Here is a 17,120-nt window from a genome sequence, read left to right on the forward strand (position 1 = left end):
ATTACAACAATTACAATTTCACATTTGGCAGACGCTTTTATCCAAAGCGACTTACACATGAGATTTTCATACAACACAAGCAAGGATCTAGTTAGGAGAGAACAACGAGAGTAAGTGCTATAAAGCTAAGATCTGGTTACCTAGTTACTTCATTACATACCTGGTTACTTGCTTGCTTACTTCATCCCAGGGGAAACTGATGACAGAAGTGAGACTGAGGCTTTATGTATTTATATGCAAGTTGTGTGACATCAGAGCAGAAAGGGACTGAGCTTCAGCAGCATGAGGAAACAGCAGGTTCCCACTGAGGAGCTTCTGTTAAAGGCCGATTCACGGCAGGGCGCTCCACAGAAATGACCCATGTTTACTATCCTAGAAGTAAGTTTAAAATCTCTTCCTCTTCAATTAACTCACTGATTTCATCAAATCCCTCCATTATCAAAATGCAGAAGGATACAAAGTAGCACAAATATAGATATAAAACAAACAAGTTGTCAGAAGGATAGCTACACACCGATCGGGATGATATAATGTAGCTAAACGAGCCGGCTGGAGGATCGCGTCTGGTTACCATGGAGACGACTGAAACCTTTCGCCGAAGCAGAAATTAGAAACGTCGCGCGGCTCTTTATTTTCTTTATTTTGCAGAGCGTCAGTTAGCAGAAGTCGTGGTGATGTCACATCGTCTTGACCAATCCCTGCTGTCGTTGGGATTTAACAGATATTTAATCAGTGATGTAGTTACTGTGAGAGGGACAGGAAACGAGCCCCACAGTCTAAACTGTGTGTGTGTGTGTGTGTGTGTGTGTGTGTGTCAGGTACCTGTACGGGTTCGAGGAGTACTGCCGCTCGGCCTCCATCACCTTCAGAACCATCCATCACAACAACCCCCGCCCCCCGACCGCACCGGCCAATCAGAAGACGGCGGGGGCGGAGCTCAAAGAGTCCACACCGATCAAGGCGGAGCCTGCTGACGACAAGCAGAGGGAGGAGGCGGAGTCAGAGAGCGAGAGCGAGAAGGAGGAGGAGGTGAAGGAGAGACACTCGTCCCCCCGGGTGAGTCTGATGGTTCAGTCCGCTTTGACCTGGTTCAGTCTGCTTTGACCTGGTTCAGTCTGCTTTGACCTGGTTCAGTCTGGTTCAGTCTGCTTTGACCTGGTTCAGTCTGCTTTGACCTGGTTCAGTCTGGTTTAACCTGGTTCAGTCTGCTTTGACCTGCTTTGACCTGGTTCAGTCTGGTTTAACCTGGTTCAGTCTAACCTGATTCAGTCTGCTTTAACCTGATTCAGTCTTGTTTAACCTGGTTCAGGTCAGTCTGGTTCAGTCAAGTTTAACTTGGTTCTGTTTGGTTTAACCTGGTTCAGTCTATTTCTTGTTCAGTCTGGTTCAGTCTGGTTTAACCTGGTTCAGTCTAACATGATTCAGTCTGCTTTAACCTGGTTCAGTCTGTTTCTGGTTCAGTCTGTTTCTGGTTCAGTCTGGTTCTGGATCAGTCTGGTTCTGGATCAGTCTGGTTCTGGATCAGTCTGGTTCTGGTGTACTCACAGTCTCAGTCCAGCTCAGCAGACCTCAGTAGAGTCTGTTCTGTCTGATAAAACAGTGAAGAGTTTAACAGGAGAGACCAGTCTGGTCTGATGTGATCAGCTGATCTCCAGCTGAACTGATGTTTGATCCAGACTGACAGCAGATCAGCTGTGAACAGACTGTTGATGTGAAGTAAAGTCCAGGATCCAGACTGAATGTTACTGTGCTGGGCCTCTGTGCTGCTGTTCACCTGCTTCTGACCTGCTGACTTCTTACTGCTGTTCAAACTGATCGGCTGATCGCCGATGACTTATTTAGAACGTTTATCGGTCGATAATGATCGGTAGCCGATCGATCGGTGCACCTAGTGTCCCCAGCTGAGTGAAGTGAGTCTGAAAGGTTGGACAGCAGGCTGAGGAAAACCTGCAGGCAGCAGTCTGAAAAACATCTAAACATTTCTTATATTGAATGATCTAAAATCAAAGTTTTGGAAGCTCACATGAAGCTGAGTCCAGTCTTTCAGCTCTTAGTTCCCGTAGTTATTCTGCCAGATCCAGGGTTTTCTCAGCAGCGTCTCTCTGGATCTCAGCACCAGTCTTTCTCTCTGTTCTCCTCCTCTGGATCTCAGCACCAGTCTTTCTCTCTGTTCTCCTCCTCTGGATCTCAGCACCAGTCTTTCTCTCTGTTCTCCTCCTCTGGTCAGGAGGTGCAGTGTGCAGCAGGGAGTCAGACAGCAGACTCCAGTTTGATTCCTAAAAGGAACGCACAAAACTCAAAGTCCAAGTGGCTGTTAGACTCTTAGTCTTGTTTTTTAACTTCTCAGCCTTACATCTGTTGTGAAATTGCCATTAATGACTGAACCTGCCTTTACAAAAATCTTAACAGTATTTAATTTGCCTCGCTGAAACCTGCAGTGCTAAAATTCAACTAACTAACACATTAACCCACAGCCAGTCTGGGGTGGGAAGAAAGATAAAAAGACTGGAACCAGGAGGAATGAGCCGGCTGGAAGTTAGGAGCTGTGTTCTCTAAAAGTCTCTGAGTGATGTCAGAGTGATGTCAGAGTGATGTCAGAGTGATGTCAGAGTGATGTCAGAGTGATGTCAGAGTGATGTCAGAGCCGTCCAGGCAGTCTGGGATTTCACTGCTACAGGACGACTTGCTCCATACTAACTCTGCTTCTTCTGCCTCTTTCCATCTTTCTGTCTCTCTTCTTGTCTTTCTCTCTCTGTCTTTGTCTCTCTCCATCTGTTTCTCTTATTTCTCTTTCTGTCTCTCCATCTTTCTGTCTCTTTCTTATCTCTATTTCTGTCTTCTATCTTTTTGTCTCTCCTTATCTTTCTATCTCTCTCATCATTCTTTCTCTTGTCTTTCTGTCTCTCTCCATCTTTCTGTCTCTCCCTCCTCCCTCCCTTCCCTCCATCAGGGGAGGAGGAAGTGCACAGGGAGTCAGGTGAAACCAGAGAGGGAGTTGTCCAGACTGGAGAAGAGAGGAGGAGGAGGAGGAGGAGGGGGAGGGGGAGGGGGGGAGACCAGCGGGGAGGACCAGAGGGAGGCCAGGAGGCGGAGCCACCGCAGACTGGACGACTCGGAGAAGGGCTCTGAGGATGAGGAGGAGGAGGAAGACGATGAAGAGGAGGATGAAGACTTGGAGAGGAGGAGAGGAGAGAGGTGAGGAGGGGAGCCGGACGGGAACACTGAGGGGATCTGACCTGTGCTGTGTACTGATCTGTTCTGTGTGTGTGTGTGTGTGTGTCAGGAGCGAGGATGAGGAGGACGGAGACTCACTGACGGGGACGAAGGTGAGGGTGAAGTACGGCAGAGGAAAGACCCAGAAGATCTACGAAGCAAACATCAAGAAGACCGACACCGACGACGGAGAGCAGCTCTACCTGGTGCACTACTACGGCTGGAACGTCAGGTGTGTGTGTGTGTGTGTGTGTGTGTGTGTGTGTGTGTGTGTGTGTGTGTGTGTGTGTGTGTCCAGACTGATCTTCCTTCCGTGATGATGAAGGAAATTCAGTTATGAAATAAGATTTGCAACATTTGGAAAAACTGACACTTGCTCTTAGAAAATGATTGATTACTTTTGGTCTTTTGTTGACATTTTCAGTATTTTCTGGTTTGTCTGTGAAGTGGATCTGTAGCATTTTGGAGGTGAACTTTGTCCTGGATGTAGTGTCTGTCCTGACCGAGCTGGCTGTCGGTCTGCAGGTACGACGAGTGGGTGAAGGCAGACCGCATCATCTGGCCCGTCGAGAAAGGAACGAAGAAGAGGCAGAGGAAGAAAGTCAAGGTGGGATGTTCACACAGAATCTATTGAAGATGAAAATGTATACTGAACAAAAATATAAACGCAACACTTTTGTTGTTGCTCCCATTCCCACCAACACTCCACAGGCCACAATCAAAACCTGATCAACTCTATGTCTTTTGTTGTTGCTCCCATTCCCACCAACACTCCACAGACCACAATCAAAACCTGATCAACTCTATGTGAAGGAGACGTGTCGCACTGCATGAGACAAATGGTGCTCACACCAGATACTGACTGGTTTTCAAAAAATGCAAATCTGTAGCTCTAGTCATGTGAGATCCATAGTTCAGAGCCTAATAAATGTCTTTTTTCAAGATAAAACTGCACATGTTAGAACCTTTTACTGTGAGCAGCCCAAGGCTCAGCTGTGCAGTAATCAGCTGTTTAATCAGCATCTTGATATGCCACACCTGTCAGGTGGATGGATTATCTTGGCAAAGGAGAAGTGCTCACTAACACGGATTTAAACAAATTTGTGAAGAAAATTTGAGAGAAATAAGCCTTTTGTGTGCATAGAAAGAGTCTTAGATCTTTTATTTCAACTCATGAAAAATGGGAGCAAAAACTAAAGTGTTGCGTTTATATTTTTGTTGAGTATAACTGGATGAAACTGTAAACCGGTGAAGCCGGGGAGGAACGATGACGCTGAGAACGGTTTCGCACGCTGGACTGAAGTCCTGTGATGTCACTTCCTCTTGGCTGTCTGACCAATCCAGCAGCAGCTAGCGGCGGCTCCGTCCTCCTCTGTTTAACAGCCGGATGTTTAGAAGAGAATAGTTTGTTTGATCTGTTGACCAGAGTCTGACCGTCCGCTCTCTCCTCAGCAGAACAAAGAGGAGGGGGAGGAGGAGAAGGCGGTGAAGCCGGGCGGCGTCCGGCGGGGTCGTCCTCAGGTCAGGACCACGCCCACCGGCTCGGCCGGACGCAGCGTCTCCAAAACTCCCAGCACAGAGGGCCGATCGGGGAACAGGAGCGGCAGGACGGAGCCGTCCGGCATGGCCAACGGAGACAGTAAGGGCGGCCATGTTTGACCCGCGGGGCGTCGCCGCTCGGCTCGGCTCTCAGCTTTTTATCGATCATGTGGAGAAACTGGGTCGTTACAGCAGGAAGTAGTAACAGATGGAGCAGATGGGGCAAATCAAACATAATGGAGCTGACAGTTTACCCCCTAAAGGTGCTGAGTAGAAATTAATGAAGAAACTTTAAAGTTACAAAGTGCTTTACAACAAGAAAAATGGACTTTAAAAAGTTAATAAAACATCATACGAGATAAAGGACTTCAAATACACTAAGATACACAATACACAAACACTAAGAAGGCATTTAGATAAAAATAGTTTTTAAGCAGTGACGTAAACGATGATACTGATTTTCCAGCCTGAGATCCTCAGGCAGGGAGTTCCACAGCTGAGCGGCCCGGTCTCCTAGTGATGAGGCGCCTCTGGAGCCTCAACCTGCAGAGCTGTAAACGTTATCAGTAAAATCTTAAAATCAATTCTGAAACCAACAGGCAGCCAGTGAAGAGAGGCAGGAGTAGGCCTGATGTGGTCACTTCTCTTAGAATTGGTTAAAAGCCTCGCAGCTGCATTTTGTGTGAGCTGAGGGTGGAGGTGAAGAGAATTACATGAGTCTAATGCTGCTTTTCCACCGCATGGTACAGGCTCGACTCGACTCGCCTTTTTTGGTTTTCCATTGGGCGAGTACCAGGAACCATATTACCTGGTACCTGGTGCTGTTTCTTGGTAGCACCTTAGGGCTGGGCAATAATTTAATATTATCGTTTATCGTCTTTCAGTGGAATCATATTGTGATGATATGAAGATATTTTAATATCGTGACACACGTTTCAGCTGTCTGAACTGATGATGACAAGCAAATTTTACTTCTCATAAAATGAGGTATGGTAGGAATATTACTTGAATATTCCTGTTTTGTTTGACATCGTACCTAACATTATCATTCAGGTCAATGAGATGTATATTAATTTGATTATTTAACGTGATTTTGCATACATGAACCATATCATGATATATATACTGATATCGAGAAAAATCCTTATGATTATCATGATACTGAGGGGGGTACTATCTGCAGTGGAAAACCAAGTGGTACAACCCAAAGCGAATAGAGCCGGTACCATGCGGTGGAAAAGCGGCATAACTGTGAAGAGATAAAAACATGGATCCCCTTTTCAGCATCTTTAAAAGATACAAAGACCTAATGTTCCTCAGCTGAAGAAGACATGCTTGGGTGACCCTTGTTATTTGGTCATTAAAAGAAATGTCAGAGTCAAAGAATACCCCCAGACTACAGGCAAGAGGGGACTGGAAAGAGGTGCCCGAATTTGAAAATTTGAAATCTCAGATCAGACCTGGCGAGGGAGGCAGCATGGCCGTGTTATGTCTTGTCTCTGAGTGGAACGTAGAGCTGAGTGTCGTCAGCATAACGGTGTAAGTGGATACCATGTTAATGGATAACGTGCCCCAGGGGAAGCATGTACATAAAGAATAATAAGGGGCCTAAAATTGATCCCTGGGGAACACCGCAAGAAACAGGGGTGACAGAGGAGGAGGCTTCTCCAACTCTGACTGAGAAACTTCTGTCATGGAACGTGTGGTTCCTTCCCCCTGTCTGTTCTGTGTTGTTGATGCCTGTTCTCCTCTCACCAGACACACCGAGGAGGAGAACCAGGAGAACGTCCGGCATGTACGACTCCGACCGAGCGTCCAACGGTGAGAGAACAACAGATCCGTATGATCCATACACATGATCAGCTACACTGAGTTTTCTCTGCTGTATCCTGTTAGGATCTTAGTAGTAGTGCTGAGTTTCATCCAATCTGTCTGTTCCTTTCCTCTCCTCCCCTTCTCCCAGAGGACTCTGGGAACTCGTCAGAGGACAGCGAATCAGAAGACTCGCCTGATAAGAAGCTGTTGGCGTGGCGTGACAGGCCAGAGACAGAGCCGGCCTGCCAGCAGGACGAGGAGGAGGACGAGAAGGAGGAGGAGGAAGAGGAGGAGGAGGATGAGGAGGAAGAAGAGGAGGAGGAGGAAGAGCACAGCACGGTGGACAGGAAGCGAAGCAACGTTGCTAACAGCGCCTCGACCCCCGCTGGCAACACTGCTGTAACCACAGCAACAGCAACGACAGCAGGTCAACCGCCAGCCGCCGCACCGCCGTGTCCCAGCATGCCTCAGGAGCAAGCTGACAAACTCCTCATCCAATTAGAACAGAGCGAGGCAGAGAAGGGGGAGGAGCCTCCAGTGGAAGCCGCCGTGTCGCCCGTTCATCTTGACAAGCAAAACAAAATGTCTGCGGCACAGGAAAGAGTCAACAAGATGTCTCCTGTTCAGGAGAAACAAAACAAGATGTCTCCTGTTCAGGAGAAACAAAACAAGATGTCTCCTGTTCAGGAGAAGCAGAACAAGATGTCTCCTGTTCAGGAGAAGCAGAACAAGATGTCTCCCATACAGGAAGTGCTCAGCAAGATGTCTCCCTTACCGGACAAACCCAGCAAGACGTCTCCGGCTCCGGAAAAGTCCAGTAAAATGTCTCCACTGCCAGATAAGCTACTCAAAACGTCACCCAGCGTTCAGGACAAACACAAAATGTCTCCCGTCCCTGACAAGCAGCAGAAGGTTTCCTCTCCGCTCCCAGAAGTTAAAGAGGAGGAGAGCCGGCCCGCTCCTCTCTCCTCCCCCAGGGTCAAAGGTCGCAGGGCGAACCTGAGGGAGACGGGCTCTGAAACTCCTCCCAGAATCCCCCTCTGCACCGCTGCCACCGCTCCCTCCAGCCCCATCGCTCCCATCACCGGCGCCACCGCCAGTCCCAACCACACGGCGCCGCTGTCCTCGCCTCCTCGCGGCGTCTTAAAGCGGCAGGACGAGCCGATGGTGATCCTGCACTGTCTGCCCGCCCAGCGCCTCCCTCCGGAACCTTCCACCGCCGACTCCGACACCGACTCCGCCACGGAGGAGGAGGAGGAGGAGGAGGAGGAGGAGGAGGAGGAAGAAGAAGAGGAGAGGAGCGGGGCGGTGGTGAAGCGCAAGGCGGCAGAGCAGAGAACAGGTGAGAAGAAGCTCCGACTGGACAGGAGAGAGGAGGCCAAGCCCGCCTCGCCCAAAACCGCCGCAGCGCTGCCCAAGGTCGCCGCCGCCTCCCCCAAATCGGCCGGGGCGTCGCCCAAAACCGTCCCGTCACCGCTCCGCAGGGCGGAGGCCGAGAGGAGGAGCGAGGGAGCGACGAAAGGAGAGGAGTGGCCGAGACAACCGGAGGAGAAGCCGAGGGAGAGCGAGGAGCGTCTGACCGGGGGAGCGGCGAAGGAGCCGGAGGTGAAAGCCGGGACGCCTCCCCTCGCTCCGGACGCTCAGGCCCCAGGAGGAGGGGGAGGAGTCACAGCGGCGCCGCAGCCCGCCTCCGAGGAGCTGCTGCCCCAGATGGGCCCCGAGGCGCTGGTCTGCCACGAGGTCGACCTGGACGACCTGGACGAGAAGGAGAAGCCCGTCTCCGGAGAACAGCCGCTCCTCATGATGAGGGAGCAGAAGATCCAGCAGCAGCAGGCCCAGCACCCGCTGCCGCACCTCCTCCAGACCGCCCCCCACGCCCCGCATCTCCCCCAGCCGCAGACCAGGCCCTTCCCCCTGGCCGCCGCGCCCTGCCCCGGCCCCCGCCTGGAGGAGATCCACCCGGCCGGGAGCGAGGCGGAGGTGGAGAGAGGAGCGGACGGAGACGAGGAGTCGAGTCCCGGGTTCGACGCCAGCGCCTCCTCCTCCAACTCCTCCCTGTCGCTGCAGGAGACCAAGGACAGAGGTACGATGACGGACTTCTGCTGTTTCCCGACCCTCATGTCGGTTTGTTTGTCCACAGAACAGTTAGCTAGCAGCTCCGTGTCAGGCTTCTGCAAAACAACTGAAGTGAACAGGAACTGATTCCAAAAAGGTAAAAAAAAACGACCATAAAATGGCTCCAAACAGAATCCAAGTGTTCTGAAGCCAAACAATTGCACTGTGTCCAAAAGACTGATATTTACACCAGAATTTAGTGCAAGTCTTCACTAAACAGTAGGGCTGGGTATCGGTACTCGATACCTTTAAGGTATCGACTGAAATAACTCAGTACCAAGTAGTATCAAAACTTCTCCAGTCAAACGATACCTGCATTCAATACTTTTTGTGCACAGATCTAGAAAAAAATGACTATTTGTCTGGTTTTTGCTCGCAGCCAATCACCGTGAGCGTTCTTCGGTTTAACGCGACGTGTGATTGGCCCGCTGCCGCAGCAGCTACAGCCCAGACAGTCTGTGGTGTGTGTGACGGAGTCGGCAGTTCAGCGAGCCGAGATGCTACCAAAACGTTAAAAAAATGAAGTACTCTATTGGTTTATTGTTTATTTGGATCCCCATTAGTTGTTACCAAGGTAACAGCTACTCTTCCTGGGGTCCACATTGGTATTGGTATCACTGTAAGGGTATTGGTACTGGTACTGGTATTGTAATTTTTTGAACGATACCCAGCCCTTGAAGACAGCGGTGTTGGTGAAGACTTGCACTAAGTCCTGGTGTAAATATCTGGTGTAAATGTCTGGTGTAAATGTCTTTTGGACTCGGTGCAGTTGTTTGGCTTCAGAACAGTTGGATTCTGCTGCAGAGCAGTTTGCAGTCATTTTAAGGTCATTTTACCTTTTTGTAACTGTAGAGAACCAGTTCCTGGTCACTGCAGTAGTTCAGCAGCAGGCTGACATGGAGCTGCTGTCAAACCAACTTCACTGCTGTTTCCATTGAGATCAATTTTAGTTTTGAGTGAACTATTCCTTTAACCTCTCTGTTCCTGTCAGCTTGTCCTCACACTCTGTAAAGTAGACTTTACTTTCTTTAATGAAGTGTTCACTGTCTGCTGGCCAGATGTTTAGAACAGAGCAGGGCTCCCAGTCTGCAGGCTGGTCGTTGGTCATAGTGAGTACCAGGTTGTCTGACATGACCTTTGACCCCCCCCCCCCCCCCCCACCAGGTCAGAAGAGGCTGATGGACTGTAACTCCAGCCCCTCGGCCAAGAAACAGAAACGCAACCAGAAACGACCAAACACACCGGGCAAGATGGAGAAGAACGGTGCAGGTAAGCTGTGTGTGTGTGTGTGTGTGTGTGAGTGTGTGTGTGTGTGTGTGTGTGAGTGAGCTGGTTCTACTGTTGAACTCGCTAGAACCAGCGGTTCTCAATGTTTTTGTGTCACAGACCTCCAGATAGACCAAACTAGAACACATTAGACCACATTAGAACACATTAGACCACATTAGAACACATTAGACCACATTAGAACACATTAGACCACATTGGAACACATTCGACCAGTCATTTGTAGCCATTTTCTAATGGGATAATTTCTAGACAATTCAATTTTAGTGAAAAATAACTGTTCCTAATTTTGCTGGGGTACCTGGAACGTCCCTAATGACCCCGAGAGGTCCCAGACCCCCAGTGTGAGAACCACTGATCTGAATAAGCAGGATATAGATGTAACTGCCTGTCTCTCTCTCTCTCTGCCTGCCTGTCTCTCTCTCTGCCTGTCTCTCTCTCTCTGCCTGTCTCTCTCTCTCTGCCTGTCTCTCTCTCTCTGCCTGTCTCTCTCTCTCTGCCTGTCTCTCTCTCTGCAGGTCACAGCAGTGACAGTGAGGATCAGTCTCGTCTCTCCTCCCTGTCTAAAGGGAAGACCCGCTGTCCCGGTCTCTCCTCGCCCCCCTCCTCCCACAGCAAGGACAAGCAGCCGTTCCCCTCTCCACAGAGAACCTACAAGTGGACCTTCCAGCTCGGTACGACACACACACACACACACACACACACACACACACACTGCTCACAACAGCTGACAGGCTGGTGCACACAACTTTTCAAAATTTGAGTACTGGAATACCTGGAAAATAAGTTTATGTGGAGAAGCTGATAGAATGAAAGTCAAAACAGAGAAAAGAAGACTGAGCATGTGCAGCATTGCTAGTTAAAACGCAGTAACGTTTACAGAAATGTTTCTTGCTCTTGTGCAGAGTTCATATGAGCAGAGAAACAGCTGGAAGAAGTCATTGAAAGTCCTTGAATTTGATTTATTGTCTGTATGAACTGTGCAGAGCTGTGATGCTGCTGCGGCCGTTAGCGTTAGCGTTATCGAGTGCTAACACAGGACCTGGATATCGGGTAAAACGCGTCACTTCCTGTGTGACTCCAGGGTTTTTCCAGGCTCAGAATGGGCCTTTGGGGGGGGGGGCTACGCGTGACAGTCATTTCTGACCATTTGATAAACAAAAATGTCTATTATGCTTGAGTAAATGAAACCCCGATTAACAAAACTGGTTAAAAAAAAAAAGTTTTATTACAACATTGGAAGGCGGGGAGGGGAGTGAGTTTGAGGGAGAGGGGTGTGGGGTTGAGGGAGAGAAATCTGATTTCTAGGCTATTTTACTCCAGTTGATAACTTTAATGTGGGTAAGTGCAAGTGAGTCTAAGTTTAGGTCTGACCAGGCTGAGCTGTCCAGGCAGGACTCGGCCTGTTCTGTCGTCTGTCTAACGGAGGATTCCTCCTGGCCTCCTGTCAGGGGTCGCCTTGGTTTTTGCATCTAATTTCATGTCAAGCCATTTCTTTTTTTCATTTCTGTGACGTACCCTAACGACAAATCACTATAGTCCTATAATATTCCTATAATACTCTGATAGGGACTTACAGTGTCTGTGGTATTCAATAATGAGTTTATAGTGGAATTATGGCTTTGTTGTGATATTTATTTAGTATTCATCTAAAATGTATAGGATACTATAGTTGTTTATCATAAGGGAACACACAACAGACCACACAGCATTAACAGCACCAGTTATTTTCTCCCATTCCTTGGCTGTAGCAGGGCCTTTGATTCCACTATTGAATTATATTAAATATTATATGCTTTGGTTGACTTATATCTGATAGTAGGACTTCAGTCTCAGAGCTGGGAGACTTCTTCTTCGTCTTCCGTGTCATTTTTATGAATGAAGCTTCCCGACATATGGGCCGGACCCCTAACCTTTATATGGCATTATTGGGGCGTCAATTATGCAAATTCACAATTCTCATGAACCCGCGTTCATTTAGAACAGGTGGAGTTCATCATGTTTACGCAGGTCGTTTACGACGTTTTCTGAAGATACGAGTCCACCTCACGAAAAAAGTACGAGAAATTTAAGATAAGATTACGAAAATGTTCTTGCATGAGGCCCAATGTCCGGAGAATCAGGTCCGGACATTTTCCAGACTTGCCCTTTCACACACATAGCACACAGCAGGAGAGTGTCCGTGTCAGGCAGGAGGCAGGAGGCAGGAGGCAGGAGGCAGGAGGCAGGAGGCAGGAGGCAGGAGGCAGGAGGCAGGAGGCAGGAGGCAGGAGGCAGGAGGCAGGAAGTACGCTGCGGTTGTAGTTCAGCGTTTTTAAGATTTTCACCAGAAATAAAACGGCTTTTATTTTACGAGAAATCACAGGAAGTCCTCTCTCCCATTAGCGCTAGCTTGACAGCGGAGCGTTCAGGTCGGTCAGAACAACACAGACTGCTGGAGGTCAGAGACGTCGTTTACCTTTATGTTCTGCTTGTTCAACAGTTGTCTGATAAATTGCTATTAAACACATTCGGAGAGGATTTGAATTGCTATTTTTATTCTCAAGTCTTATCATTTTGGCGCTGGCTAAAACCTCTTTGGGGGGGGCAGGAAAAACCCTGCTGGACTCTGTTTCCTCAGTGGATCAGCTGTTCAGAGTCATGTGATGCTGATGGTTTGTCGGAGCTTAGAAAGACAAACTGAGAGACGTTAAGGAGAATGTTTCACCACAGACGTCACAGAGACCTGTGTTAACACCTGTCTCCCCCTCCCCCCTCCCTCCTGCCCCCCCCCCCCCCCAGACGAGCTGGACAGCATGTCGAGCACGGAGCGGATCTCCTTTCTGCAGGACAAGCTGCAGGAGATCAGGAAGTACTACATGAGCCTGAAGTCAGAGGTCGCCTCCATCGACCGCCGCCGCAAGAGACTCAAGAAGAAGGAGAGAGAAGGTAGGGGCAGCGGGGCATGCTGGGAAACGTGGTCCTATTATCAGTATTACCAACAAGTGATAAAAAAGGACTGGGGTTTGGAGTTTAGTTCCTGTTTAGACAGATGAGTGATGGTGTGATGATGGTCTAACCTGTCTGTCTCTCTGTCTCTCTGCCTGTCTGTCTCTCTGCCTGTCTATCTCTCTGCCTGCCCCCCCCCCCCTCAGTCTCCCACACCACAGCCTCCACTTCTTCAGGTTCTTCAGACACAGGTATGAGTCCGTCCTCGGCCTCGCCCACGCAGAACACTGTGGCTGTGGAGTGCAGGTGATGACACGCCCACCAGGCCCCGCCCCCCCCTCTACACAGGCCCCGCCCCCACCCACAGGCCCCACCCCCTCACCTGACTCTCCTGGGCTCCATCTTCAAAACGAGGCTGCTGAGTTGGGGGGGGGGGGAAACCAGGAAGTGCTCCATCACTTTGGGACGCTGAGACTGCTGGGAAATTGCACAGTCATCCAATATGGCTGACACTCCCCCCCCTCCCCCTCCCCCTCCCCCTCCCGATGGACTGACTTCCTGTTTGAGGCGTCTGGACTTCATGTGGGAGACGAATGTAAAGGAAGATCAGCTGTGTGAACCTCAGAGTCTCTGTCTGTACTCCCCCCCCCTCCCCCCTCCCCCCTCCCCCCCTGTGGGTCGGTCCGGTCTGCAGTCAGTACTGCGAAGGTCAAAGGTCACCTGTGTTTCCGGAAGCAGCACAGCTCATTATGCAAAAGTATTTTTTTGGTTCTCGCTCTTTTTAAGAAAAAAGGAAAAGCTAAAAAAAAAAAAAAACAAAGCAGGTGGACTCCTGCTGTGAGTGTTTCTGTCTTTTTCTATGTGATCAGAGCTTTTATTTTGGTACGGCAAAATAAATTTCAAAAAGTATATTATCTCACAGCCGAGGAGTTCTGAATGAAATGTTTCTAGACCGGATTCTTTTTTTTTTGTTTTGTTTCTGTGTAAAATAACGTTTCCTGTAACTTGTTAAATATATTTATTCTGTTGGTGGTCGACACAGTTTTGTATTTTTGTTTTGTTTTTATTTTTAGTTATGCGATCAAACCCTTCCAGAGTGATGGGGGGGGGGGGGGGGCTGACTGTAGTACTGACTGTAGTACTGACTGTAGTACTGACTGTAGTACTGGTTCCTAGCTGCTGCAGTACTCCCTGTTTGTGTTTCCCTCTCTTCTTCTTCTTCTTCTCCTTCTTCTTCTCCTCTGAGTTCAGACAGTAGAAACAGTGAAGCTTCTTTTGTACATAGATCTTCCAAGTGAGCAAAAGAGAGAAAAAAACAAAACACACCATGTATTTGAAAAATACATTTTACACAACTGTAAAGAATGATTTATATTATTTTTTAAGAGAAGCCTCTTTGTACCGGTATATTATGAACTCTTCAGTTTTTTCTAAGTGTTTGTTTTGCTGAGCGGCGCCGAGCCGAGCCGAGCCGAGCCGAGCCGAGCCGGACTTCCTGTAAAATACGCAGAGCGCTCTTCCTTTCTAATAAAGTTTTTAAATATGGAGCCGTGCCGCTGGTCTGATCATATCCTGATGTGGAGTTATGAAACACTGTGGGTCTGTCCCACTTCTTCTTAAACATCAAACTCAAGGACTTTCCAGGCCCAATTCCCTCAAATTCAAGAGGGACACGGATTAAGATTTATTACTGTTACAACACTGAGAGTTTTTATAATGACAACTAGCAGGCTTTACACACAACTATTAAAAACAGAGACAGGGTTCCTGTGCAGGTCTGGGAAGTCTGGAAAAGTATTAAAAATGAATTTGATCATTTCCAGGGCTTGAATAGTTTGGGAATTTGAAAAAATGTCTGGAAAAGTATGGAAAATGTTGCGGTTCAGGTCCGATACACACATGATTCTAGCTTTTATGTTGTTGTAGAGCCACTTTGAGTCCACAGGTTTTGTTGATGTGCAGAATAATGTTCAGATAGAGGGACGCTCTTATTACCCAGCCGCTGTCAGCTGCATTATATCAAATACCCACCAAAATCAAATCCGGTCAAGAACATAGGGTCTGGGGAAAATATGGAATTTTAAAATGGAAAGCGTGTAGGAACCCTGCCAATCATCTCACATTTCTGATATTTGTCTCTGTGAAGAACAATCTTCATCTATACAGTGATATGACCTAGTTAGCAGGGGCAAGATGTCTGTCTGCGTAAATCATATTGAACTCCAGACAAAATCTTCAAAACAAATCAAGGTCTGGAAAAAGTTTGGAATTTTTTAATTGAAAATGTTTGGAACCCTGCAGAGGCTTGAAGGTGTGAACGCTGCTCAGCTTCACAGACAGAGGGAGACACACAGACAGAACGAGGCTGATTTACTAACGTTTAGTAAAAAAAAATAAGAACTTCAATTTCTATTCTTGCACAAAATCTATAAATTCAAGCACTTTCAATGGCCCATGTCTATTTAAGTCTATTTTCAAAAACTTTCAAGCCCTTGATTTTTTTTTTCTTTCTCAAATTCACAAACTTTCAAGGATTTCAAAGACCTGTGGGAACTTTGATTAACATCATTACTCTGGATTTATTAACTCGCTTCTTCCTGTTCGGGGGTATCGTATCCCAGCATGCACTTGGGTGAAGGCAGGTCAGGAGGGAGTCGAACCTGCAACCTGCTGTCTGAACCCCGACCGGCCTGCAGTGACCTCAGCACTTTAACATTACATTAAAAACAATTATTCATGATTTAAAATGTCCTTAAATTTCCCTCAAATCCCGTTGAATTAAATAGTTTTGACTTAATTTGTCCGCTGAGTTATCAATATAATGTGATGGACATATTAGACTACCAGGTGGTACACAGCAAGTTGGATTTTCAGCTCTTATTTTAAATTTTCAGTAAATGATGTAGAGTATTGCAATGTATTTATATCGTATCTATACCCAGCCTTACTAACAGGACCAGCCTGAATCTGAATCTTTTATTTCTGCCGTGCTTCATCTCCATCCTGAATATATTTACTTAACTACACAAAGTAAATGAAATATTTCAATATAGCTGAGATGTTAAAAAGCTTTCCAAAACCTTTCATGTTGAGCTGCAGATCTGAAGCTGCAGATCCTTCAGGTCTGCAGATCTGAAGCTGAAGATCCTTCAGGTCTGCAGATCTGAAGCTGAAGATCCTTCAGGTCTGCAGATCTGAAGCTGAAGATCCTTCAGGTCTGCAGATCTGAAGCTGCAGATCCTTCAGGTCTGCAGACTGACTTCAGGAACCAAAGGAAAACAAACTGTAGCTGCTGAGCTGCAGAATGCATCTGGACAGCAGCAGTCTCACTGGGCTTGGGCCGACATTCAATATTGTCAAATATCGCAATATTTTGTAAATATCGAATATCCCCCCCGGCCGGCCATGGCACCATGTGTTGCTTTTCCATTTCCAGGACCCCTAATTTAATCCACATTAGAGCCATGGACCCCATTTTGTCTCTTGGACCCAAATTTGAGAATATTTTTTATTATTAGATATGATTTTGTCCAGAAAACTATCTATATTGTGGGTAGAGAGGTGATCAAAACATTCTTCTACATTCTCTAACTTCTTGTAAATGAAATAATGCTGACGTTTAACAATTCATCAATTTGCTGGGGACCCCCTGGAACCCCCTCAAGGACCCCTGTTGGTCCCCGGACCCCACGTTGAGAACCACCGGCTTAGATCACAATTGTAGAAGCTTTTAAACTTCTAAACCTGTAATCTACTAGAGGTTAAGACAGCTGTGGGGAAGTACTGCGAGTACTCCATAATACTGCGTTAAGTACTTCATGGAAACGTGTCGCTGTGTGTTTCTGCAGTGAGGAAGAGGAGGAGTGACGAAGGCTGACAGGTTCAACACTTTAATAATACATGAAGAAGAGATTAGAACATGATGTCACATAAGAAAACATAAAACAAACATCTGTAATATCTGACACATTATTCTGTTTCTACACATGAAGAGTCGAACTGAACCAGAACCACATGAGGAAGATCATTGACAGATTTACTGTCTGTCAACAGAAGCAGAAATATTCACAATCAATACAAGATGATTATTGATATTTCCTGTCATTCTATTGACACACACACACACACACACACACACACAGGCTCAGAGTGGAAGCAGCTCAGTGCGTCTGAACACAGAAGATAAATCCTGATGTTTCATGTTGCTGATGACATCAGAGCAG

The 17,120-nt window shown here is 47.5% G+C and overlaps 1 protein-coding gene and 1 non-coding gene across 2 annotated transcripts in view; both read left to right on the plus strand.

Annotated features, from left to right (window-relative positions):
* Nucleotides 1-14,408, plus strand: part of arid4a (AT-rich interactive domain 4A) — a gene marked incomplete at its 5' end in the record, with an annotated part of 22,393 nt that extends 7,985 nt beyond the window's left edge. Inside the window, 11 exons of the mRNA XM_071513199.1 lie at nt 819-1,056; nt 2,951-3,195; nt 3,284-3,445; nt 3,739-3,820; nt 4,669-4,852; nt 6,511-6,573; nt 6,716-8,650; nt 9,847-9,951; nt 10,488-10,643; nt 12,751-12,897; nt 13,104-14,408. Of these exons, the coding sequence (XP_071369300.1) occupies nt 819-1,056; nt 2,951-3,195; nt 3,284-3,445; nt 3,739-3,820; nt 4,669-4,852; nt 6,511-6,573; nt 6,716-8,650; nt 9,847-9,951; nt 10,488-10,643; nt 12,751-12,897; nt 13,104-13,207 (3,421 nt within the window). The remainder of the gene's footprint in view (nt 1-818; nt 1,057-2,950; nt 3,196-3,283; nt 3,446-3,738; nt 3,821-4,668; nt 4,853-6,510; nt 6,574-6,715; nt 8,651-9,846; nt 9,952-10,487; nt 10,644-12,750; nt 12,898-13,103) is intronic.
* LOC139639130 (small nucleolar RNA SNORD53/SNORD92) lies at nt 4,473-4,552 on the plus strand. The gene has a single exon (XR_011694846.1). It is a non-coding gene; the product is annotated as a small nucleolar RNA SNORD53/SNORD92 (small nucleolar RNA).
* Nucleotides 14,409-17,120: the final 2,712 nt, after the last annotated feature.

Source organism: Centroberyx affinis, unplaced genomic scaffold (assembly GCF_046629955.1).
Source record: "Centroberyx affinis isolate AG114_WGS23_722 - 3 ecotype Tasmania unplaced genomic scaffold, CSIRO-AGI_Caff_v1 ptg006832l_1, whole genome shotgun sequence".
Taxonomy (NCBI): Eukaryota; Metazoa; Chordata; class Actinopteri; order Beryciformes; family Berycidae; genus Centroberyx; species Centroberyx affinis.